We start from the raw sequence: 27,787 nt of genomic DNA on the forward strand, positions 1-27,787 counted from the left end.
AGCGGTCTACCTGATGAACTAAAGAGCTTACCTAAAATGATAAAGCAGGTGTTACTCTGGACAAGGGTAAACACTGACCAAAGGGATTTGTCACAACCTGGCAACCCAAATGTTCACGTAACTGGCTTATAAATGATCAAATACACTTAGTATGTGACTTATTCAACCTGTTCAAGCCCATAGGGATGTTTCGTCGTTAGAAAGTGGCAGCAGTGATGCATCATGATGAATGCACTCTAACTTGGTTTTAAAAAAGGGGAACCAAATGTGCCTTTTGTTGCATGACAACACTTTTAAATCTGTAAAAACTGTGATTCTACACAAGAAAGCAACACGGAGGCAAAAAGTTGATCTTCACGCTTGAGGCAAATTGGACATGTTACCTTAGTGACTGCCAGCTGGGTTCAGATTTTACTGAAGTGAATCTGTAACAACAACCGACGGGGAGTTTCTCAGAAAACATTAAGCTGGGAAAGGAAAAGATTCCAACAATAAGACCCTTAGACATGTCATGAATCCAGTTCTCCCAGCTCCACGGATAACCTTTCATGTGTACCAGCTTCAAACACCATGAAGGCTTTAAGTCGTTGTCTCGCTCAGTGCTGGTTTCCCAGGCAACAAGAATATGATAATGTTGCCTTTGACATGACAGAAGGAATCATCTCGCTAACAAACAGAGACAACAGGCACAGGGAGGGCTCGGAGAGAGGCAGGGGAGGGGGCTGAATTAATGGACTCATTTTCACACAGAGGGAAACACAGCGGCAGCAGCTACTCACCATCCTCCATCTTCCTCTATTGCCTCCAATGCATTCCTGCTGGCAGGCACACTCTTGCTCTCCCGAGGGAACAGCCAGCCTCCATTGGAAAGCTAAATAACAGTCAGTGGCCAGTGGGGACCAGAGGGGGACAGCTTTCTGATGAAGGCTGCCCTTCAAGGCTGTATGGCTCCAAACCAAGTGCTCTCGCTGCTTAGCGTCACACCAGCTAAAACCTGAAATGAACAAGCTGTGTGGACGCCATGTGTTTTCCATCAGTGAAGAAGGGTTAATCAGCCAGCCATGTGGAATCACAGAGGGGCTGGCTTGATTCATGTGATCATCTTTCCATTACTCTATAAAAGAAACCGTAAAGCCTCGAAGCCCATCTGTAAGAAACTTGTTCTTTAGCACATGTTTGAAAATCCATATCAGCTAACAGCCTTGTTGAAGAAACTGATGCAACAGAATAAAATGACATGAAATAACACAGTCACAGAAAATAAAAATGTATCGTGCTTACCTAGATTAAAAAGGCAAAGCCTACTGAATGGACTGTTTTTGTCATACACATTTATGCTTTCACATTTTAGTCCTCACTTTGCTCCAGACTGAAATGTCCCATCATTAATGTTTGCGCTAACAATACATTTTTTAAATTGGAAGATATCTCAGCCTAATTCTTTTACATAACGTCTTGTGTTTTGAACAGATTAAGTCTAAATGTAAAGATACAAATGTGACACGTACTGTTAACACTGCTGATTTAATCTTGTTGCATTTACTGCTCAGATTGATTTTTTTCTAGTGCATGAGATTAACTTGTTTATTGTTTTCTTTGACTGAAATGTTCCAAGCATCTGTTACATGCAGACATTCATTCCCCCCTTGAGAATGAAGGGTAATAACTTTGTTTCTCAGCGCCATCATTGTTGAAATCTTTCATTTGGTTTAAAATTAAATTCCTCACGAAACCATTGCAATCCCATCGTCTTTGACTGTACTTTGTGTTTAGTACCACTTAAAAAATATTAGCACCAAATGAAAATGGCGATGGCGGGAATGGTAAGAGTTTTTATTAATCCAAGTCAATTCAGTTAGATAGCACCAGTCACAACACCAGTCACCTCAAAGCTCTTTATATTCCAACAATAATAGAGAGACTGTTTTAACAGGACCCAGGCTCAGGGAGAGACAGCGATCTGCTGCGTCCAGGTCGCGGTGAGGGGAAGACCATTTGAACATCAGCACACCAGCTTTTTCTTTGAGGATGTTAGCCCCACAAAGGTCGGAGATTGGGTCTAGTGTAAAAATGGCTGTAATTAGCCATAGGCAAGACTACAAAAAAGTGCTGTAGTCCATAGTTTTATGCCTCTGAGTCACAGTTGTCGAACTCCAGGCCTCGAGGGCCGGTGTCCTGCAGGTTTTAGATCTCACCCTGGGTCAACACACCTGAATCACATCATTAGTTCATTACCAGGCCTCTGGAGAACTTCAAGACATGTTGAGGAGATCATTTAGCAATTTGTATCAGCTGTGTTGGATCAAGGACGCATCTAAAACCTGCAGGACACCGGCCCTCGAGGCCTGGAGTTCGACACCTGTGTTCTAAGTGTATGCATAATACTTTCTCTATATGTACCCATATTCACTATATGGACAAAAGCACTGGGCCGCCTACATGTTACACCTACAGGATCTGCTCCCGTCATAGTAACCAGTGCCACAAAGCTCCCAGTGCACAGTTTTTGTGCTGATGTTAATGATGCTTGAAACCCTGCAGTTACTGAGTCACCAGTGTTAGTGACTTTTATGTACACTGGGCCTTAGCAGTTGGTGACCCTGCTCTGTAACCCTATATGATGTGCCACTTTGAGTCTGAGTTCATGTGGTTCCTAAACACTTCCAGTTTGCAATTATACCACTTACAGCTGATGGTGGAACATCTACAAGTGAAGAAATTTTACAAATTGACTTGCTGTAATGGTGATATCCTATTACTGCACCATCTTCCAACTCATTGAGCTTTTTAGAACCATCCATTCTTTCTGTCTGTGTAGGCTCTTGGTCATCCAGGTCATGGTAGCCTTCACAGCTTGGAAAAGAAGGAATCCAAGAGGCTTTTTCAGTCCTGTGTAATAAACCTCTAGAGGAGGCTGTCTTCTTTGGAGGTGGTCCTGAGGGTCGTTAACCTACTATTGATCTTGTGAGTAGTAAGCTGAGGTGTCAAAAAAGGCGTGGGTCATCCCCATCACCCGGGACGACAGGTGAAACCTCTGTTAGACTTTACCCCACCCCACTATCACGTAAACTATTGAGGTTACCTGAGGCAAGGTGTGAACGGGGGTTGAAACCCTTGGGAAGGGATTTCAGGACTGCATTGCAGGTGGCTCATAGCTGATGTCGTAAGCCGACACCTTTGTTTAATGATGGTCGTTCACAGTGGACATAGATGGTCTCCTTTACTCCTCTTTCAAACCTTCTGTCTTCTCAGTCCAAAAATGGGCGTCCTTGAAAGACTGACCTTTGTCCTTAAGGTGACTTCCATGCTAACTTTGCATATAAACAAACTATATTTCCACACCTTACTTTATAAATACGTGTACTTATCAGGGGGCGGGCTGTATTATGGAGCTTTCCTTTTTACATCTTTATTTAATATTAATTATATTGATGTGCACGATGGATATTGTGTTATTAATCTTGTGTACAATCCAAATATGAAAAAGGACTGTTCAGTCTCACCAAGTTACGCGAAAAAATAAACGCCATCACATTTTGCAGACTTGTGTGACTTTATGTAAATCTAACTTTATATTTTTTCTTTCACAGTCACTGTTCAAACATAACTTTTAACAGGACTGCACAGGAAAGGAATGTTTCTTTACCTCTAAAATACCTGGAAATTAGGCAATCGTGTATCCCACTATTACAGTATTACTATAACAACACAAGATGGGGAAATATAGTTTGTTTTTCAGTAAATCTACCAAGAAATTTGGCAGTACTTAAAAGTATTTACAGTATAATTATTTCTTTGTTTCCTGTAAAACTTGTGAAACTCTTCTTCTAGTTTACCTACCTTTAAGTGTTTGTAGGTAAATATATTTACTTTCTTATTTCACATAAAGTACATTGAAATGCCATTGAATTACAGGGTAACTATGCTTTTAGTTGGGGGCTGTATTATAAAGTGTTACAGGGTTACTCATCCTCATTTTCACAGGAAGCGGTGAATGAGTGAACCCCGCGTTGCGAGAGAATGAGACAGACAGAAGATGAGTTGCAGTTGTTGTGATTTGATGACCTGACTTGTCTGGTCGTAGCCATCAGCGAAGGTCGTGTAATGGATTGGAGTCATGCAGACAACAAAGTACATTAAGACGAGGAGAAATCACCCTTGTTGAACATAAGGTCACTTAAGAGCCAAGAATTAATCAACATAATGAACATGGACGTCAATAAAGTAATATAGGATACATTATGCTGGGAAGATTATTTTAAAGCAAAGTTGTAAGACCAATCTGCTTCCTAGACTAATCTCAGGTCAAATACGTGACCTAAATAATGCATAAAAAGGCTCAATCAAAGGAAACTGTGGGGTGGGGGTTCAGACTGTTAAAGATGTACTCTTTTGTCTAGATTGCGCTGATAGCAACGCGCCCCTCCTCTGACAAGCAAAATGAGATCAAGCATGAAAGCAATGACATCTTTTACTGCATGTTCTAAATTTGTATGAAGCATCTAATTTGGGACAAACTTGGGGTTTGACCCAATTAGTCAAACAGAAATCATACCACAGTCATGAGGCATTTGCAAAAGACATCTTTGCATGTAAGAGACTGAGAACAAAAGCTTTATTGTCAGTTTGGTGATTAGAAGACAGTCGATTTTTTTTCCCCTTCCTAAAAGTTTTAATCTTTCGTGTCCTCAAATTGCAGCAGCTTTCTCGCACATCTGCAACTCTTTATACAAACAAGCTGTTGGCCAAAAAAAAGTGTTTGCATTTATTGTCTATCATATAGCAATATGCAAATAGTTAATCCAGAGTAATCATGTTATATATCTGTTACAGTGCTTGCTCCTGAGAAAACAGAAGCCTGGAAGGGACTATTTTACATATTCAAGAGACTAAAGCTTCACAAAATACTATGTTCAGAGATTTAATCCTCCTGACAGAGGAGGCCATGAAGACAGACAGTCTACAGAAATATCTACAGTGTGGCATTATGTGAATTAATAAGACCCGAAAGCTGTGAAGACTTCTTGGTGGGGGGTTCTGTAGGTGGGCATTTGATTCTGATTTAAAGACCCCCAGAGTCTGTTTAGTTTGGAGTTTCGGAGCAATTTCACTCAGTGTTTCTGTCGGATTGACTTTGAGAAAAATTGACATGGCCATAATTTTAAGTATCACCTACTCCATTTGTGTCACTACAGATACCCTCTCATTCAGCAGCACAGCAAGGTCAAAAGGTCAGGGATTAAATTGACCTCTTATCAGTGGATCTTTAGAAATGGCTAGCCATTGAAAGCCGTTTGTGATGGGAAATCCATTTTTAATTGAACTGATGCATCTGCACTCCCTTTGTGAATCCTGGAAGTCAGGTCAGCGGGCTTTCGGAATCTGAGATTGTTTCTTTTATTTATTTATTTCTCCGATCACGATTATTTGTGGCGAAGGTAATTTATAGATCTGATATGAACATTTACGGTGGCCCATCTTTTAAGAGCGAGCAGGTCATAGCTCTTCTTGAGCTGTGGTCACATAAAGAGATCCACTTCTTATCGCTCCCACTGTGTGTATTTCTCACTGCCCTTGAGGGAATACAAGCTTTCAAAAGACTCATGCGCCTTCCCTCCTCCAATGGGGCCCAACCTTGTATCTGTGGACTATGTAAAGTCTATGCTGAATGGAAAAGATAGCAATTGTGCTCTTTTAGTTTATACATCAACATCAGTTGTGATGGAGGAATGGGATTTCATGCAAAAAAAGCTGTGAGGACTGTGAACAAGTGGGTATGAGCTATAAAAATGAACAGTGCAGCAGTTTGGGAAATGCCAAGAGTGGCTGCACAGTAAATATGATGCTGCAGCTGAGTTAGCTTAGTGGAGCTGGAAACACCTAGCTAAACTCCCTCCAAACATAATTCCCCTACCATCAAATGTGCTAAATTAAGCTTACAGATTTATCTCCAAGTGGCATCCGGCTTCTCATGTCACGCACAAACCATTTGAAAGTTCCGATGGCTTGAGATGAAAACACTGTCTCTTAAATCCCAGGATGTTTTTGAAGTAACGAGGGACCATTGCGTCAGATTTTGCAGTCAAGCTGTCTTAAATGAGCAAATATTGACCTACTCATTCCTTCAAATTTCCTTTTGTACAACCACCATGGCTCGACAGGCAGCGATCCATGACAGATTATGAGATGGATGAGCCATAAGCTGTTACCGGGTTTGTATTGTTCCCCAGCCTGCCACCACCTCTTCTGAAGTGCTGCGAAGCACTAATTCCCCTTCCAGGCCTGTGGGGATAGGGGTGGCGGTGGAGGATGGGACCCTGTGCCCTCAGACCAATCAGTCTCTCAGCAAGCACACAAAGGTCCTGCTGCTTCTACAACTGGAAACTTGGCTCGACGGTGAGGAGGGCATGCTGTTGGAAAGGAGTCAATTACATTTCTTTTCATTTAGAAAATTCAGTTGGGCATCATTTCAGCCCTAATGACAAATAAACAGATTATCCTATTTATGTCTAATTTAATTTATAACTTCAGCTAAACGGATCAAAGTTGGAGGGTGGCAGGAATTGTACTTGGAGTTCCTGCTTCTGAAACAGGTGGTGCTCAAAATTGGATGATGCCATGCTTGTTATATTGCTTCATCTACTCTGATTAGTTCCTCTCCCTTGTTCACCAGCAGAATTAACAGCAGGGTGGTTGGTGTGTGATGAAGAAGCTGAATCACTGACATTATGTTACTTTGAAAACAAAATAATTTCACAAAAACTACCAGAGTCAAAATGATTAACTCCCCTGATGCTAACAGTCATTTTTGTATCCTTTTGGCTAGGAAACAGCCACAAGGATACGCGTGTGTGAGGCGAATCTCTCAATCTCCTCCAAATTCGCTGGTCTGGTATGAAGTCAATAACATTCACTTTGGTTTTCTGGTGGTAGCTCTTGACCAGGAGTGACACATGTTGGGGGTCACTGTCGTGTTGGAAAACAAAGCGACAACATAGATACAGTTTTGTTGCTGAAACTTGTGGTCACATATCCTTCTTTATTCATGATTCCTTCCACCTTGACGAGCTTCCCAGTTCCAGATGCACTGAAACACCCCCACATCATAAAACTCCCACCACGTTTCACTGTGGGGACGATGCTCTTTGTATTGTTCACCGCTCCCTTTTTTCTTCAAACACAAACAGCCTCTCTGTGGGAAAACAGCTCTAGTGTCGTCTCATCTGACCAAAGGATGAGCTTCCAGTATGCATAATCTTTCTCCAGGTTGTCCTCAGCATACTTGTATGCTGAATTATGTTGAATTTGCTTGGAAGTGTCTCTTCTGTAGAAGAAGTTTTTCTTGGTATACAACTTCACAGTTCAGTCCTGTTCAGGGTTCTAGTGATCGTCTTCTTTGAGACCACAATTCTAGTGTCTTTGCAGTTGTTCTGGGGTATCATTAGTTTTTTTCTCAAGGATCTTTGAAACCTTTTGCTTCTGTCTGGTTTTGTCTGTTCTTTGAATTTCTTGATGATACTTTTCTCCAGTTCTTGACCCCCCCCCCCCCCCCCCCCCCCCCCCCCCCACTCACTAAAATTGTTTTGTGATTGTAGGGAAATAGAAATAAGTCTCGCTTTCTAGAGAAAACTAGCATGTTTAGAAATGCTGTGAGAAAAAACACTTTACAAATACTTTAAAATCCGGATGATTTGCTGCTAGCACTTTCATCTGTTGCAGTTCACCGTGGCTCTGACTTCGTGTCAGGTTTACTATATAAAATGGATCACCTCAAGCATTTCCTCCACACATCGCATCATCTTTTGTGCACGAAAAACCAACAGCATATGATCTCATGGTGTTTATCTAAAGAGGCTTAGTAAAAACTGCATGTGCTTAATTGTGCAGCGTAGCAGCACAGAGCCCTTGTTTATGTGAACTTGGATGTCTGTTCTCATCCGAAGAAATGCCCCCGATCCCGAAGACAGAAGAAAAGGCCACCCACAGGGCAAGTAGCTGTCATCGTTGATTCACTGCAGGATGAATATAGTAAATTCTTAAGCAACCTCTCTTGAAAAAACACCTATTGAGAAACTTTACAAAAGAGGCCTCTTACATTCTCCGGGTGGGAGATTACTGGGAGGGTTGGTGCAATTATGCCTCCTCGTTCTGAATGAAGTGGAGCAGAGAGTTGTAGCTAATCTGCAACTCAAACAAGAGTAAATCTAAGCTAATCAACGGAGAATTACAATGCCAGGCACAGGCGAAAACATAACAACTCGGGATGGGTGTGTGAGTGTGTGTGTTGGTGATTCATGCTATGCTTTTCACGGTGAAATACGCCCCAGGGCAAGAAACAGCTTAGTCAAAGAGACACTCAACACATTTGCAAGGAAGTAAACACGCAGCAGCTCAAGAGCAGGTAGAAATGTGCATGTCAGAAATATCAATCAGAGCCTGTCACAGCAGCACTTAATAACAGAGGTGTCAAAGACTATGTGTGCCTGAATATAAACTCAATAAATGATTTCACTGGTAGTTGTCTGAGCATGCAGGTCTGGAAGGCTCGCTGGAGATTTGGTGTTTTTCTTTTTTAAAGCAAGAGAAGATGTGCGACGAACCAGATCCAGGACTCATCTCATCGAGAAATTCTTACCTTTATCGTTCAATCAACTGAAAAAAAAAGGGGGTTGACTTTGGGGAAAAATCTTTAAAAACTAGTTTAAAGTCGTGTGGTGAGCTGGGAGCACAGACACAGGCCAGCTAATCTGTGGTGTTATGACTGAAAATACCCCTGCTTCCAAGGGTTTTCCTCCATGTGGGCATGTTGCTGCAGGTACAGCAGAGGAGACGAAATACCATCCGAGCAGCTGAATGAGTTGCCGAGTCTGAGGGCTTATCAGACGGCCGTTTAGGGTTGAGGAGGGACTCTGAAAGGTTATCGCGGCAGCAATAACTCTCTCTGTGCATTTAAAGACTGCGGGGGAAACAAAGTAACCGACACAATGCTCAAGTTTACAACGTGTGGACCAGCCGTACATTTGATTAGTCTAATCAGCGTGTTGCTGGGTGATGTTAGATCACGCTGCAGGAACATGATCAATTTTTCTGCCTTTGCCCCTGCTGTGCCAATGAAACAGCTTCATTGAAATTAATGAGAGGGCTCTGTGTGTGTGTGTGTTTTTAACACTGCTATTGTTGGTCTAAATGAGGCCTTAGGTGTGAGAAGGGTAATGACAGGGTTGCTTCTGTTGAGAAGAGATGAACCGCATTTCTCCTGTGGTTATTATGCTCTCAACTAAAAATAAAGCTAAACTCATTTTTCCCCTGTCACCTCATTTAACCAGACAGGTTAATAAAAACATTAAAAAAAGAAAATGATCTCTTGTGCCCTGAGAAAATGGCATCATTGAAACATTTCAAAAGAGTCTTTTTCATTTTGCCAAACGCGTTCTTTAATTGAAACAAGAAAGCAAATTATTTATGCATTCACAAAAGATGTAATCATACAACTTTGTATTCTATACAATTAACCAGGATTGATTAATTAAATAGAAAATACCAGGAATTCAAAACAAAGACCAAGCTGATACTAATAATATGTCAGCTCTGGAAACTCCTGGCAAAAATAGTGGTGGGGGGGGAAAAAGTTGCTTTTTTGTCCTCTTCAGCTTCTCCTTTACCGTCAATCTGCAGCTGATGGGACCAGTCCCTTCTTGGCACCCTGGTGGTAGTGGCTCTCCAGTTTCCCTGTGAGAAAAAAATGGGGGTGAAAGGGAAGGGTGGGAGTGGAGAGAAGAGGAAGGGATGAATCAAAACACCATCAAAGGGACAGGGTGACCTTTCTGAGAGCTCAAGGCCCGCTGATTACAGGCGGACTCGGGTAGATGCACAAAGACAGGCCGAGAGAGAGACGGAGGCAGTGAGATGATGAGGAAAAAAGACCGGGGAGACCTTTTATTCACTGACAAAGAGAGATTAGCCCACAGCCTTTTAATATACATATACAGCCCTGATTTGGATTCAGTATAATTCAACAGCAACCATGGCTAAACACACAAAGCTGATAAAAAGGAGTACATGTATGGATCTAACATCACCTGAAATGTAAAAGAGTTTCATATAATCCTCTCTTTCACCACCACAGTGGATTTAAAATGAACCAGTCAAGCTTTAATTCAATTGGTTTAATATAAACATTGTAATAACTGTTTAGAATTAAAGACATTTTGTATAGTCTCATAATTTTTAAAGGCTCATTGGACAGTTAACCCCTGTTTAGGTTAAAGATCAAGATCAGCCCTCTTGACAGAAATCGTCACAACGCTAAAAAACAAAAAAACAATAAAAAACAAGCAGAAAACGTCTGGAGTTTCCAAACGATCAGGTGAACAGTTTGGGAGCTCTGCTCCATTATTTTCCAAGGGGTCGCCATAGTGGATGGGCATGTGGACGTATAACAGAGATTTATTTTTTTTTTAGCACTGGATGTCTTTCCTGATGCAACCCTAACATTTATCTGGTCATGAGCACACTAGCTTGTTACCCCTGAGGCTGGGTTTGTGTCTCCTCCTGGTCTCAAAGTGGGGATCTTTCGAATGTAAAGTGAAAAGTTGAGGCTCACTAGAGCGCAAAACCACTGGTGTGCATGGTCATATTACTGGTTCCTCAGTTAAGAAAACCTCCTTCACATCACACATCAGGAAGAGAAGAAGCTACCTGTATCATCGCCCTGGTCTACAATCATGAGGCGTCAGGATGTAAATGCTGAGGGTTTACCTCAATATGCACAGATGCCAAGGACAGGAAGGACTGATTAGACTTTTGCAAAATTACATAAAAAAGCCTGGGCAACTCTGGAACAAGATCCTTTCATCTGATGACTAATTCAGACTTCTGCAGGTAGTAACCTGACGTGCACCTCCTGAGTAACTACATGTCAGGTCGACACTGCCAGCAAAACTATTGTGGTTCACCTGTTCAGCAGCGTCATTTCCTTCTGTGCACTTACAGCTTCTTTTTTACCACAGTTTTTGCATTTTTAGAGAGACAGTAAGAACCAGAAAGAAAAAGACCACAACCAGGCCAAATAGGTTGCATCATAGGCTCTACAACAGCTAAGTCAGGCCTGAGATAGCCCAAGAGGAGCTTAGAGGAAAATAACGAGATGAGCCTGGAGAGCCACATCATCTGATAATTTTACGGAAATTTTCATTATGATGTTGTCGTTATGTAATTAGTTGAGCTGATCCTGTAGCACTAGCTTGGTTTAGTTGATTTTTTTTCCACAGCTCCTGTATCCTCACTGCCTCGCTGCCCTAACAGTCGGCATAAAAACTGGATACTGCAGTGTGCAGAAAAATAAAAGTTATTTATGTGTGCAGTAAAAAGTAAGGAGGCTAATATTGATCCTTGTGTGACACCTCTAACACCCAACTTGACTTAAGTCCATCTGCACAAACAGTCTTATCTCCAGCAGAAAGACTGAATTTATATCAGTAGCAAACAGAATAGCAGGAAGTCAATGGAAATCAGGAAATATGAAAAGTCAGTAGTAACTAATAAATATTACAAATTTATGTCTGTGCATGTCTCCCAATCTGCCAAGAATGCATCAGTGAAGGATTTCTTGGTAATCTTTTTGGATTTGGTAGTTGAGGCAGCACCTGCACAAACTTGCTGATTAACGCTCTTCTATTTGTAAAACCATACACCATCAGCCTCTTTTGTTGTGGATCCACGGTTACAACTCGTTGCTCACCAAACTCATGGGAACCTCTGCTGCGACTGTTTACACAGATGAAACAGCTGAGAATGTTGAAGAGGGATTTTATCGAGTTGCTATTTATACGAATGCCTGTAGCTATGGCGCGTAAACAAAAACCCTTGCAGCCACTGACCGGAGCTGACCTCCTAATCTATCGCGAGTGCAACTTGTTGTCTGTCAGAACGGCATTCCGAATTTTCATCACATTCAGAATTTCTCTATTACAGCCCGCGGTCTACTGCTCCGTCCCTATTCTGCACAGGACAACCTCTGCCGGTTTTCGATACCTCTTGTTGACCCCGTCTCTTACCGCGAAGCAAATAATAACCCGGCGTCTCTCAGCCTCACACAAGCCTCCTGTTTGTCAAACTACGACATTAACTGGCTGCTTCCCCCCCACCCGGTGGCTGAGGCAGGGGGAAAAAATGATACAAGTGTGACAGGCAGGGGCGGTGGTTGTCACTTATGCTTTCTTTTCATGTTGTCATGTTATGGCTGAACTCTGTGGGTAGTAGCAGCATAAACAAGGTGTTAAGGAGAAGTGCTGTTTGCTCACCATTTCCAAACCTCTCTGAATGGCTGTCAGTGTGTGTCTGTTCTGCCAGGAGCGAGTGCTGCTTAGGTGTGGAAACACCCCTGGAATTTTGTTAGGTGAGTGCTGCCAAAAGGTTATCCAAGATTACTGTAATGATACATTCACCCACACAGAAACGCAGCCTAAGTTAAAAAGGCTTTTCTGAGCCATCCAGCAGACGAGGTCTAAGAGTGGTTATATTGTAGCATGTATTTTAGGAGGAAAATAAATATTAGATGTTAAGAGCGCAATGACTAAACCATAAAATATCGAGGTGGCAGCTGAACTCCGGAGAGCTGAAGTCAGAGCGGTGTTGTGCCAGCGTAAGCAGACTTTTTTTTCCCCCTTTAGTGTTCTCTAACACTTCAACTTCTCTGACTTGTTCAGCCTTAAAAAAACAAAGCAAAATCACAAAAACTTCCTTTTAGAGCTGTGTGAGTGACAGCTGGGATCAAAATCGAGGAAAAATTGCCACTGGCAATTTGACACAGTCACATTTGTGTATATTTTAACTGAAACAAACATGATATTGAAACAAGCACTTGAATCATTCATCAACTACACTGTCCATGTTACTTTATGTCGGTGACAATGGCAACCTGACGTAAAAACAAAGGCCCCGCCCTGACACCCTCTAAAAGTGATAGGTCATAAAATCATGTTAGTCATAATGAAAAACACATACAGTTCTCCAGGCTTTCTGAAAGTCTTTCAAACTGCTTCTTTGGACCAGTGTTGTGTCTTCACATGGCAGACAACTAAAAAGAATTTTATTTTATTTTTTTAAATTCGCATCAGAGAGAGGTACAACAGTGACAACAGTAAATCATGCTTGATGGAGGCTCTGTCATGGTTTAGGCTGCATTTCAGCCAATGGTGTTGGCAATTATGTCAAAATTTATGTAATTATGAATGCAGAAAAATACCCCTAGATTCTGATTCACCATGCAACACCAACTGGAAAGCATATGACTGACAAAAGCTTCATTTTTCAGTATGACAATGATGCCAAACACACTGCCATTGCATTAAAAATTATACTTAGATAGAAAAACACACAGCGGAAGACTATCAGTCTTTTTGGATCGGCCTCCCCAGAGCTTGGACCTCAACTTTATTGAAGCAGTGTGGGATCATCTTGACAGAGAACACAACAAAAGGCAGCCAACATCCAAAGAAGAGCTTTGAATGTCCTTCAAGAAGCCTGGAGAAATATCCCTGAAGACTACTTAAAGAAAGCTAGCTTAAGAGAGTTCAGGCTGTCACCAAATACTGAATTTCGAGCTTGTTAAATTTGTACAAGCTCTGTTTTTGTGTTATATACTGCATTACCATGCATGTTTCCACATTTCAAAAAACTGCACCTCAAATATTTCCCATTTTCCTAGCAGAAACTATAGAACGAAGGGTAATTCAAACCTTTTTCACAGTACTGCATAGTCATGCTAATTTCTCTCCTCTGCTGTCCACAGACTTCAGTCTATGGCTGTCACTGTGTATGAGAGGGGGAGGGATGGAGCAGAGCACGTAGCACAGTAACAGAAGAGACGAGGCACAGAGTTACTCAAACTGATTAAAACTCTTTGCCTACAACAACAGTTTTCCAACCTGTGTTAATTCATCTAAAACCAAAGATGGAGCGATGCTGGCTGACTCCAAATGTCTGTAAGCCTGATGAACACAAACCACCCAACCCCACCACAAAGAGGTCAATCTGTGGGAAACATTGGATTTCCTTATAAAATGACTAGTTATGCAATTTTAAGGACAGCCAGCGTGCTGCATTAATTCATTTTGTGAACAGTTGAGTAAACCAGTAGTAGGTCGAAGACGGCAGGTTATTCAAAAAAGCTCCAATACTCTGTTTAATTCAGAAAATGTGGGCTTCTTTACGTGACACTTAAGCTGCAGAGATCGTCTTAAGGTCTCAACTTCGGGAGGATCTATTAATGAATCTTTAAGCCACCTGGGTTCAGTGCAACAAGGTGACAACGCGGCATTGACATATCACCTCCTGAAGGTGTTATGGTGAATGTGTTGGCAAACAGTTCCTATTCACACCTCACCTCCAGCAGACACGGAGAAGAATTAGCATTTACTACAAATAACAGGCACCTGGTCACTGTGAATTCAATCTTCACTTTGTTTTTGAGTCCATCTGGCCCTTTGGCTGATAAATGCTCTGCTATGTTCCACTTACCAAAGACAATTTCAGACCTGTAAACAGCTTTAACCACCAAGCTCACAGTCTGCGATGTCAAATTGTGCTCATGTGAGAACACTTCACCTAACTAGACAGTTCGCGGTGAATGGGTGCATTTTGTGCTTCATCTTGCACACGCTGTGTACACAGTAGCCTCGGCTCACCCAAAAGGAGTATTCTCAGTAAGAATGAGTCTGAAGCAGCGCTGAAAGTGAGAAAGGGCGACTTTTAGAAATGTAATGCCGCGATTCTCCCAATATTGTCCAGAGTTTATGTGTGAAAATGGATGTGCCAAACAACTTAAATCTGTTTTCATAAGCCTTTTCTCTGAGCACAGTAGAGTGCTGTGATAGAACCTCTGATAAGAGAAAGTGAGAGAAAACCAAAACTCTTAGGGAAAGATATCAAAGACAAGCTTAAAAAAATAAATAAGAAATTGAAAGCTCTGTCGAGAGCTGTTCATTTGATCTTGTGTTAATATAAATATATCCAAATATATTTGTATTTATCCCAGCTACCTCAGGGCGAGAGGAAGGGTACACCTTTGATAGGTTACCAGTCTGTCACGGGGCTAACACAGGTGATGCGCTCTAGATAAGTCGGAACTCAGATGTTGGGACTCAAGAGTGACGTCATTCGAGAGTTGGTGCTTTCCAGGATTTGTTTTGGTTCTTGGCAAGGTAGGGCCATGCACGTAACACTAGCAACACAGCATAATACTTCTATTTTTGTGCTTAAAAAAACGCATTTATGGATCGAGCCTGGTCAGTGTTCAGCGACTTATCAAGTCAGTCGAAAATACACAGCAGTGGAAGTACAGATCCAAAGATTACAGTTCAGTGTCAGCATCTTGGGTTGCTAACTCGGGGTATGTTGGTCTACTCGGATTTCCCACTCAACTTTCCGAGTTGAGTTCCACAAAAGATTTCCAACTGGGAACTCAGAATTTTCAATTTATTCGGGAATGCACCAAGACAGACACACAACCATTTACACCTATGGGCAATTTAGGAACACCAATGCACCTCACCTCTTTGGACTGTGGGAGGAAGCCGGGGTACCCGTGGAAAACCCACGCAGACACAGGGAGAACAGCTCCACACCTAGCCTGATGGTGGATTTGAACCCAGGGCCTTCAACAGTACTAATCACCTTGATGCTGTCCTACATAAATATAGCGATTTATCAGGAAATCAGGAAAATGAAAGCTGTTTCTTTTGTTCAGTTCAGCCTTTTTAAAAAGTTATTTTTTTCATCAGTACCTTCAAGAGTTAATCTGAAGAATAAACTCTAAAAAAACCAAAAAACTCTTTGACTGTTCGGTATTTACTTTGCTTTTAGACTAGCTGTTGGAAACCACTTGGTACTTAGTCTAAGAGTTTGAGAAGTGGCAATTTTGTAAACCTATTAAAATACACCCTGAAGCGAAATATGGAAAAATAACATCGTTTTATGCAACTGGGCACTGACAACCAAGGACGGCAACAAGGGGCACAGACGCTGGGCTTCACAACAAGTTCGACTCTCATATTCAACAGGAAAGTCGGTCCGGTAATGTGACATGTTCCATGTGTGAAGGCGACTTTTGTTAATGGAGCTGCTGAGCTGTCGCATTTCAAAATAGGCGCAGCAGAGCTGAGAGAGCTAGAGGAAATGCAAGTGAAAGAGGAGGGGGGGTTGGGGGTGAGGGAGTGGGTGGAAAAAACAGAGAGACAGCAAAAATGAGACAGAAGGGATGAGGAGGAGAAGTGTTTGTGTGTGTGTGTGTGTGTGTGTGTGTGTGTGTGTGGGGGGGGGGGGGGTGTACAGGGAGAAAGGGGATACATACAGGAGGACAGCAGGAGAGGTGGACAGAGGGAGGAACAGAAAGGCTGGCCCATCGATTGGCTGAGATAATTTCCCATTGATTGCTGCACTGTTTGGAGATTGCTGGAGAAAGGTTTATTGCCCACACGCTGCAGCTGGGGAGGAGGCCATAAAATAAGCACCGATTGTCTGCAGAGGGCCAGCTCCATCATCAGCCCTGTAAAACATACTGTGCAAGAGAGACGGATACGCACCGCACTTGGATACTTTCCTTACGTATTAACAAATACAACTGCATGCATACTATTCCCATTACGCGCAATGGGAGAACGCGGCTCACTGTCGATGGAAAGCGCTCTTGCATAACCCCCCTTGAAAATCCAGGGGCAGCAGTGCAAAGAGTATTTATTGGATTGAAATGGAGGTCCATTGACATCCTCCCTGACATCAATAACATGCAGGCCCATCCGCTCCCTTGCAATAATAATCACAAGAATAATTGGCTGGTTGCTGTTTCTCTTTCTGTGAGAGTAGCTGCCTACGCACTCAAGGATACAAAAAAAAAAGGCTGATTTTGGTATTCTTATTGTGTCTTTTTATTACACACAGATCCCAGTGCACCTGAATAATAAACCTTAGAACAACTATGCATATACACATTAACCACATGTTGACACACCTTATGAAGACAGTTTGACAAGAGGAAATTACTTTATGCCTACAAACGATGACACCGCTGAAAAGGAAAGTGGAAAACCATCAGCGCTGTGATTGAATATAACACCTTCAACGGTATCTCCTCCCCACTGGGATCTCACCATAACCAGTGCAGAGTCTATGACAGGCATAGTGCTTGGAGAGCGGGGCTGTGACGGCACACAGAAGTCGTGGTTGGATATTAATCTTGGTTTCTGAGTCACAGTTTTGTATGTTTTCAGCACAAAGGATCAAATAAAAATACAATTTTTAAACTGGATTTTTAAAAATTCTAGCTTCTTAGAGGATCATTTGAAGAGCTTAAATGTTGCTGAACTCGTTAGTAGTAACCCATTTGTTAAGTCATTTGGATTTTTCTATGCAAGATAAAAAGTCCCAGCCCTCTTTTTGAATGTTACCCTGACACGAGACGTCAACGAATTAAACCAGATGACACAGGAAGCTGGAAAAATCAAAAATAATCCAAAGTTTGAGTAACTTTGAACTCTAGCAACCCATCAGTGAGAGAAGCTATGAAGTTTGTCATTAGCCAATTGATACTTTTTTGTAAGACGTTCCCACATAAAGTCATTTGCAGCCAAATGCAAGTTACAATAATAGATGCTTGGAGGAACCTTTTTATCTGCTGTTACGCCTAAAACATGGCCGTAGTATGAACTGACTGACCACTAGTTCCTCACTGAAAGCTGACTGTACTGTACTGACCGAGTTTCAGCCACAAACACAGAGCTAGAGCATTGGGATGAAGGATTCTCTTGTGATCTATGTGATCAAATCCAGCTGCCTCGCAAGACAATTTGAACATGTGCGAGGCACCAATGTGTAATCCAGGGTAAAGTCCAACATTCTCCTTTATTACTTTATGTTATCAAAGATTTAAAAACCTCTAGACTAACATGACAAAAATGGTCCTCATTTTTCTTTCAATTTTTAACTTGAGGATGTCAAACTGTGTCCTTCCTTGAAATGATTGTGGTTTAGCAAATGGATAAACAGTGCCAGATAAGAACTCCACTGGGTTTATGAGAAATTGTTGTTTGATCACAATCAAACAACATAGATATGAAAAAGGAGAAGTCACCAGCATCGCTAAGAGGGGCAAATTTGCATCTGCCTGCACTGAGAGGGGATTTTTGCTTGATCACTGAAAGGGTTTGTTGCTCAATGATTTGGGCCAAAATAGTGCAGCCTTTAAGTGCACTCATGCACCAGAAAGTGATCAATGAACTATATTTTTTGAACAGAGTTCTTTGGTTGTTCTTAATTCCGTCATTGCCTACCTGTTTTTCTTTGACTGCATCTTTGGCTGATTTTTGGGTCCTGCATCACATATAAATGATTTGAGCTGGTCAACAAAGCTCAAATGTTTTAGGGAACTCAAAAATGGTGTTTCCCATATCTCAGTAAGTATGACGCTGGTCCAGTGGTTTTTGAAGATGGAGAAAAAGGGCGCCCAATTAATCACAAATCCTGTAGCCTTTTTTATTCTACTCCAGTTCAGCAGATCTGCCCTTTTATCTTCTTTACCATATCTGGCCTCAGCTTATGCACCTCCAGCTCAAGTCATTCTGCATGTGAAACCAAGCTGACAGCCTGCAGCACTGCAGGAAAGTGGATGTGTACAAAGCCCTCAGTAGCCAGGGGAGAACAGCAAGAGCGGAGGGGAAAAACTGCCTGGATTCCCATCTTGCTGTTAGTCACACCTAATTTACATTCCCTTCCTGTGCTGCCGAGCTGGTGAATTTACAAGTGGATAGAGAAGGTGCTGTTTCAGACTTGTGTTGGCATGCTGTTTGCAAGGGGTTAGGGAGACGCATCAACCATGCTTCCCACTGCAGTGAAAACAGTCTCTCTCCATCTCTTGGTCTTTCCAAATCTCCTGCCTGAAGCTGTTTTCACAGAAACTGAGGGGCCGTAATGGCTGAGTGATTTCTCCAACCAACAGCGGGCTGCTGAGCCGGTTTAGTCACGCACATGACAGTTCGTCACAACTCGCTAGAGAACCAGTGTCTGACAAGGCAGGGACAGCAAAGGTGCTGCTGGTTGGTGGGAGAATGTAGAGCAGTGAGGACATGATGATAGCTCATTCATATCGGTGCTTCGAAAATCCCACACAAAACAGAGCTCAGACTCTGTTACTGCTTCATTTACTTTTTCTTCTTCGATGTCGTGCTGTAGTTTGAGTTGTAAGAACAAATATAAATAAAGAGTTTAAATAATTTAGCGATCTTGCTGTAATACAATTTTTGACATCTTAAAAAACCCCAGTCTGGAATTCATAAGCACCATGTACAAGTATAAAGTCTGGTTATAACTAGACATACAGTACTGTGCAAAAAACAGAAGTGGGAGGCCTAAAAAAATATATCTATAGCAGAACAGTAAACAGTTTCTGAAAGTCATGTCCTTAAGAAAGTGGAAAGACCTGACAGACTTGAGAGGTACCTTCATCTTAACCATCTAATCAACACAAAGGGTCTCAGGTTGGCTTTATAGAAGGGAAACGGGGAGAAAAGACCCCAAATTACACAAGATCTGTGCCAAAAGAGGCAACAGGTCTTATGGGTTGATGAATCCAAATTTGATTTAAATCATCCTCAATATGTCTGAAGGTACAACAGTGAGTGTATACGGCTATCTGTAAAACATGGTGGAGGCCCTGTCATGGTTTGGGTCTGCATTTCAGGCAGTGGTGTTGGGGATCTTATCAAACAACACCTTCATTTTTCAACATGGCAATGATCCACAGTGATCCACAGTGATCCTTATATACTGTACTTTCTCCAAGCAAAATATAAAGAAATGAATGGTGACTTAAGACTTTTGCAAAGTACTGTAATTGTTCATTAATTTCATTCATAAGATAAGAGATGAAACACACTTACTGATACTACAACATATGAAACACCGCACACTGATAAGCACTAAAAAGCTGCTTATTAAGCACCTACATGGCCCCAAACAGGGAGACTTAAAGTGCTGCCAGTTAATTTTCAAACTTGCCAGTGGCCAGTCTTAGTCATCCACAATCACACAGCTCCATTAACATTTCAAGCAAAACAAATAAATACTGAGCATTCCCTCATGTTAGAGCTCTTAAGTTTATATTAATTTTTAAAGCTGCAGGGTAAAAAACTGATTGCCATTGTAAGGCGAGTCTAAATTCCAATTTCCTGCATTTGACAGAACAAAGACTGATGTCTGTGTACTACCAGCTGTGTCACTCTGATACAGAAACCTAAAGTAAAAAGATGAAGGGGAGAACCTGAATATCGCTGCACATCAGTCCTGGTTTTGTTCGGAAATTGTTTTCAATTTCAGTCTCACTTCTCCTGCTTCTTTTCTGAAAGCAGAACAACTCAATCGCTGCCAGCACCGACAAAAGTGTTACAGTTCACCCACAAACATAAACAGTGGCAAAAGCAGCAATGTGAGGAATGTGGAGGGGAAAAAAACCAAAACAGTTTGGAGCGCTGCCCATTTTTACTCAAACACAAACCTGGCTAGCTTCTGCGGAAAGCGAGCATGACTGTCAGTTTCTGAACGTTACAAACTGAGTGATGAAGACATCCTCTGACAAACTGAAAGTAGACGGTTGGGAAAGGCCCTATCCGTCTGGCCCCACAGGTTAACAGTTCAAACTTCAAGATAAGCAGACAAAAACTGAGAGTGCTGAATCCTAACATCGTCGTTAAAGGGCTGCACTGGGAGATAAGACATCTGTCGACTCTCCTGGCCTTTGGAAAATGTCTTATAGCAGAATTTTGCTTCAAACAAACTACAACTCAGCAAAAATGAGCTAAACTAAACTGAGACAGAGGTGGAGTCTCTGCAGACGTTTAGTGTTTATGTAAGTCTACACAACCCCCCCCAGAACTGAACAATACAAAAGTGTCATTAGTTTTAGGGAAAGAGGCCCGTTGGGAATAATCAGTCTAACTGTGTGAGCTGGAAGCAACATTGACACAATTGTGCCACACAGTCTATATATTGATTACACAATGGAGGTGATCCCGTGTGTGAAAACGAGACTATGGTTCAGTTTTCAGAGCTTTCAGGGATGTCCGACAAAGAGTACTCTGACCATCATCAATGCTGCATATTTCACATTTCACTTAAATATCTTTTCAAATTAAGGTGATGTCATAGTTAAAAACTTCACACTGAAGTAAGCACAAAAACATCGCTATCCAATAGCAGCTGTTTTCTCCTCCAACAAGGAAAAAGTGAGGCCTCTTTTTTTTAAAAAAAATACAGATCGCCAACACCGATATAGTCCCTAATAAAGACTTTATGATTTACTAATTTACAAGATCAAGTACAAATTTTGCAAGGCAATGTTTTATAAGACATTTACACAAAAGCTCTTAAGAAGCTGTCCCTGGAAATTATTAGGAAAAGGGCAAATGACTGGATACACATGTATCACAGGGTAACTTCAACCTGAGGAGTCTGAGGAGCTCTGAAAGCCAGTTACCTTTTTAGCACGTTGGCATACAATGAGTAGGGATGGGTATCGAAAACCGGTTCTTGTTGAGAACCGGTTCCCACTGTTTCAATTCCTTGGAATCGTTTGCCATTTTTGCAAACGATTCCCTTATCGATTCCAGTCGCCCCGAATGACGTCACCACGTTGCGGAGCGTCGGAGCGTATCTGGCAGGAAACACGGCGCCTAAGCGGCTCAAACGCTTAAAAGTTTGTTTATACTTTACGAGAACGGATGACAACAGGGCAACTTGCAATACTTGCAAAGTAGATATTTCATTAAGGGAGGAAACACTACGAATATGCAAAAGCATTTGCTCACAAAACACGCGATGAACTTAAATGAATGTCTTTAATTCTGCTCCGGACTCGTGAATCTCAACCCAGCAGCAGCAGTAACGTTTGCACGTCATCTCCCGTTAATGCGGCAGGTAAATAATCAACTAACAGTGCATATTATGTTAGCGCGATCTGCTTTATTACAAAACCTGCCATTGTGCATTTAGGTGACCATGATGAGACAGACAGAGTCTGGCTGGCGCTCGCTGGCAGTTGTCGCTGCAGTCTACCGGTAGCGTCTCTTTTCAGGCCCGAATGTCACCGAGCAGTGACTAGTTTGTGGTCAAAACCTTGCAGCCATTTGCCACAGCAGATGGTAAGTGAATGTGTTTAATTGTAGGCAGGGACATTACTGGATATTCTTGTGTAATTGCTACAGAATAATTTATGTTATACTTTGTTATTGCTACAGAAGAATATTTATTTTATTATTTTACGTTTACAAGTACAGTACGTATCATTCCGCGAGGCGCCTGCCTACGATAGCCGTAATGCTCCGACAATCCATCAAGCGGTGCGGCTTCGGAGCTTAGCAAAGTCGTACTAAAACATTTGACAGATTTTCGAGCGCCGTGTACCACATAAAATCGTTTCGAGGTCAGTAAACACAACCAGAATTCATACATAAGGCACACGGGATTATAAGGGGCACTGTCGATTTTCAGAAAAATCAAAGGATTGCTTTTAAGTTTGCCGTATTTTCCAAACAACACGGTAATAACGACGGCCCGCTAGCATGCTCTACCAAAAATAGTGCTTTGTCGTGTATCTGACGGACGAAAGCTAAACCAGTTACACACCACTGAAGTTGCAGCATTTTTACAAACCAGTTCTGGTTCATCCGTTTCATTTAACGATCCACTTTCGCTCTTCTCACTCTGCGTCGCCGCCATGTGCGTATGTAAACATAGGCACTGCGCATGCGCGTTTTACCCATATTCTATCGCGATATTTCATTTTCCTATCGTTGCCCAAAATTACACCGGTATTACCGTGAACGGTATGATATAGCCCAGCCCTACTTCTCATTAGACGCATCCTTTATGTAATCGTGCTTCTAGTGATTGTTTTTCCTTCCCCGTTCATCTACATTCACACAGCAAAGACAAATTATAAAGAACGTCCAAAATGTAGCTTAATCTTCTGATAAACTGGACAACCAGTAGAGCCGAGCTTAAATCCTGTCAGACAAAGAATTTCAAATTCCCTGCATGTATTCACACCTCTGGAGCCAGATGATAAAAGTTTCAGGAACTGCTTGGAGCCAAATTCGGTTAGCTCAGGAAATTAACATTCACTAATTTTTTGCTTTTCCACATTTGATGAAAATAATGTTTAATTTGATGCCCTGCAGGTGATACTGCCGTGGAAAAAAAAAAAAAATCTTCTCAAAGTTGAAAACTTCTATATCTGCCTGAGACTACTACACATTTTTTTACACTTAGCTGCATCCACACCATAAACAAAAGTAAACAAAAAGTAAGCGAAGTGGCAAACACACAAGAAAAACATAAAAAGAACACTAGCGGCGTGTAAGCTAATCTGTTATCCGCTTCAAGGTGAGCGACTGAAGTGACTACCAATGACAGCGAAGGATATCACTGATTGACATATGACAAGGTAGTGTGGTACTTTAAGGGGTTACCTAGGTAACTAGAGCCTAGAAAGTCCAGTGGGAGCTGACAGTCACCTTCAAAGCGACGCACGAGGAGCAAACTGTTCCCTGTGTGGACGCAGCTTCAATCAAAATAAAGAAATAGCTCAGGTGATGAATCTGGTGTGCTGGTATGACAATTTCCGAATGCCTCTAAAAATGTTTTACACTTCTTTGATAAAAGACATAAAAGCTGCTGTTCATCTTTTACTGTCACAAAAGAGAACAAGAAAAAGTGACTGAAAAGGAATTTTGAGCAACCAAACATTTGTTGTAACAGCTTACGCATTAATGAAGTTCATCTTGTTCATTTTTCCTTTTACAAACTTTGCAACTGTCTTTCACACCAAATGGCAAATTGTTAAGAACAAGAGGAGATTCAGAGGAGTGTTTTTTTTCTACAGAATTTTACTGTTTTGTTTGGTATTTGCTCACACCTCATATCCTGCTGATAAAAGTGAATGAGCAGATGGATGTTCCTTCTGGAAGGCGTGCATTACATGTCCTACTTTGCCACAGCACTGCTGACGCCCGACCCTTCTAACTGACACGTCGTTAGTTTAACGCCGCTGGTATAAAAGAAACAATAATGCCGGCTTTTCAAGCACAATTACAGGGGAGCCTGTAATGAGGTTTGTCGCTTTCTGAGAGCTGGCTGGCTAATGTGCCACAAAAGATTGAGCAGGTTCGTCCACAAAACACCATCAGACCGTCACAGATTAGCATGTGTGGGCAGTGTAAGTTTGTGCTTGCTGCAGAACTGTTTGTTATTGAGAATTACTTCACAATAACTTATTTCCTTTAATCACCAACAGACAGAGGAGTCTGCAAACACAGCTTTGAATTTGGTAACGAAAGCTTTGGAAAAAAATTTGATCAATTCCATTTAGATTTTTTAATCACTTCGTTTTGCCTTTTGGAGTGAGCTTTATTGAGGTTTTATGTGGTGTAAAATAAAGCACATGGTTTTATTATGTGTTCCTTTCAAGTAGATAATATTGTCAGGGCCACAGGGTTCTGATTCTCATTCGCAATAGGAAACAAAGCAAAGTCAGCTGGAGACAACATGAGTGCCGCAGAAGAAAATAAAATGAATTCTGCAGACTATGTCACTTCTTGTTTAAAGTATAAATAAATTGTAAGATCACTGACAGGGGCTCACTGTGTTTTATGGATCTATTTAGCATTTCCCCACAGAACTGTGTCTAAGCATTAATGTCCTCTTTAGTCCTTGACTAAAATCCCAGAGAAAATTAAAGACCCTGAGATGCAGCTTAAACAAATTAGAGTTTCAAATTTACTCACTTGACCTGACTTTACCATTTTGGCTTTGTGCTTTACAAGAAAGAGCCACAGTTAGAATTTTATCAAAGCTACTCATTATATATTTCTATTTTTAACAAAGAATAGCATATTTTTCGGACCATAAGGCGCACCGGATTAGAAGGCGCGCTGTCGATGAACGGGTCTGTTATGCTAACATAGCGGAGTCGCTAGCGATCACGTAGCACATCATTATATACCAGCTAGTCCAACTTCAGTAACCCTACAAAACCCTACTGCTGTTTAGTTTTCTGTCTTCATTTATGTTGGAAGTGATAGCAGAGCTGTACAATTTAATTTTTTCAGAAATCTCTCAGTCAGAACATGCTATATCATGCTTAGGTGGAAACTAGCGAGCTAACTTCCTGCTAACTTCTAACTCCGTAAATTTAATAAATCTGTTTTCACGGATGCCTGGATGTTAAACTTAATTGTTACACTTGGTAAAGCAACACTGACCATTTTATTAAAGATGAAAGAACTTAGACAGTTTTTAACTCTCAGTGATAGAATAGAATAGAATTCAACTTTATTGTCATTGTACATGTCACAGGTACAGGGCAACGAAATGCAGTTTGCATCCATCCAGAAAGTGCTTTAGTCGTGATATAGATATATTACAATATAATTTAGCAATAATAGAGATGTGTAAGTATATTACAGAAATGGGTCTATTATGGTATGTTATAATGTACACAGTGTGAAGTATGTTATGAATATTCTATAACTATAAGTATGTACAGGCTGTAGTGAGTACAAGCTATGTACAGGCTATGAACAGGATATAAATATGAAATAAAAACTATACAGAAATCTGAGATATACAGTTATACAGAATGTGAACTATGTAAGTTATAAACAGTTGTGGGATTAAAAATTATCGTATGTACAGAATGATTATCTACACAGAACTATACAGTAGTGGTAAAGTGCTAGTGGTTGTGGTTGTGGGTGCGTGTATGTTCAGTCCATGAGTTTAACGTGGGTCAGATGTCAGGAGGCAGAGTTCGGTTGACTTTGGGACCTGAAGCGGAGTTTGAACCCGGGTTACTCAGTGAGGCTCCTGACTATGGTAGCCGTAATGCTCCGACAATCCATCAAGCTGTGCGGCTTCATAGCTTACCAAAATTGTACTAAAACATTTTTTGACAGATTTTTGAGTGCCGTGTATCACATAAAATCGGTTCGAGGTCAGTAAGCACAACCAGAATTCATACATAATGCGCACAATTAAAAGGATTTTAAGTGCGCCTTATAGTCCGAAAAATACGGTACACCGTGAGCTATACGAGATGTATTATGTGAAGATAATTATCCTCTGTTGTTTATTTCCATCATTTCCACTGTATCACTATACACTGTAATCCATAAAGGTCATATTAGACCTAAAGAAGAATTTAGAAGCCATATTGGACCAACCATTTTTCTTATAGCTGAATTAAAAACCAAATCAGTTTCTTAAAGTTACAAACACCTTTTCAGATTATTCCAATTATAGGTTGTGAATGTTTACACCTTTGATTAAGCCTTTACATGTAGAAAGCTTAGCCCAGTTGCTGTTGACATGTGAAGGCTTACAGAAATACAAAAAAATGCATTTCTGTACTAATAAAGTCAAAGAAGTCATATTGTAATACAGACTAAAATCCTTACATAGGGTTTACTTCATATTTAACCTGAAGACTGTGATCACGATTGCCAAACTTAAATAGCTGAATATCAAAGTGTAATGAAATGCTGAATAGATAAAAACACTGCTGGTCATTAGCTGCAAATGCCCCAATATGACATATTATTATTATTGTATTGCAGCTTCATAGTCATGTCTGCTACACCAGATAAGGACAGGTAATGAGTGGTCTGTCGCTTTAAGAAAGTAAAACAAAGTGTAATAGTGATTTGGAAAAATGACAGCACTTCAAAATTATGACTCCGTAATTGACGAGAGCAGAAATTCCTCTTACCGTTTATGCTGTTCAGAAGACACTAACATCACATTTCAATTGGTTCAAAACGAGCTGTGATGTGTGTCGAATAATTTTACTTTAAAGCCGAGAAGGACATAGCTGTTCATTTTTAAACATGACTTTTGTAATTAGAAATACAGTTAAGAAGGAAAACCACCAATCTTCTCCCACAGCTGGTGAAAGCACCTATTGCCAGCTCAAAATGGAAATCAGGCTTGCCACCGTTGAGAGAGCATTTACAAGAGTGAAAATGAGGGCAGTCATCCAGAAGATGTTTTATTCTTTTCACATTAGCTTCTATCAAATTCTCTTGTTAGAGCAATGCGTTGTCACCAGAACACCAACACAGGCAGCTATATCCAAACACTCTGAAAGCCCTGTCACTGCGCGTTGTTTAAACAGCTGTCAAGTCTCAGCAAATTAGGAAGGACAATTTTCATATTAAAAGAGCTGCTAAAAAAACACCTAAATGCTAATCTAACAGTGAAAGCAGGCCAGACTGATACAGTGACGAATGGATTCAGATAGTTCTTTGAGATTTTTCGTTTTAGCAAAAAAAAGGGAAACAATTTGTTGAATTACTGATTAGATCCACACCAGTTTATATTTTGATGACTCACTGGTTGAACGTTAAAGTTAGTTTTTTCGAATAGTGTGAAAGAAAAAGTGAAGCTTGAATACTAATCGATTGGATTAGATACTCATTCACATCGGCATCGATACAAACAGTGCTGTCTTCGCCTCCTCCAGCTGACACACAACTTCACATGACACTGCCGCAGACAGAGAGGCACGCACCTCGCCTCGCTAATAAATTAAGTAGTTAATGTTCATAACACTGGCAGCACTGGAGGAGGAATTTCAGAGGTCAGTAAAGCTCCTGTTTCAACAACAATGAAGTATTGAAGAGTTTTCATCAGTGTTAACCTGGCTGGCACTCACATTAACATTGGCCATTTAACTTTTAGCAAT

General features: G+C 41.1%; 1 protein-coding gene across 2 annotated transcripts in view; it reads right to left on the reverse strand.

The window, feature by feature from the left end:
- Window positions 1-9,409: 9,409 nt before the first annotated feature.
- The window catches only part of trip4 (thyroid hormone receptor interactor 4), a 79,070-nt gene continuing 60,692 nt past the window's right edge, over window positions 9,410-27,787 (reverse strand). For both annotated transcript variants that reach the window (XM_019355001.2, XM_003450755.5), the window contains one exon: window positions 9,410-9,729. In XM_019355001.2, coding sequence (XP_019210546.1) covers window positions 9,583-9,729 — 147 coding nt within the window. In that variant the 3' untranslated portion in view covers window positions 9,410-9,582. The remainder of the gene's footprint in view (window positions 9,730-27,787) is intronic.

Source organism: Oreochromis niloticus, linkage group LG1, assembly GCF_001858045.2.
Source record: "Oreochromis niloticus isolate F11D_XX linkage group LG1, O_niloticus_UMD_NMBU, whole genome shotgun sequence".
NCBI classification, from domain to species: domain Eukaryota; kingdom Metazoa; phylum Chordata; class Actinopteri; order Cichliformes; family Cichlidae; genus Oreochromis; species Oreochromis niloticus.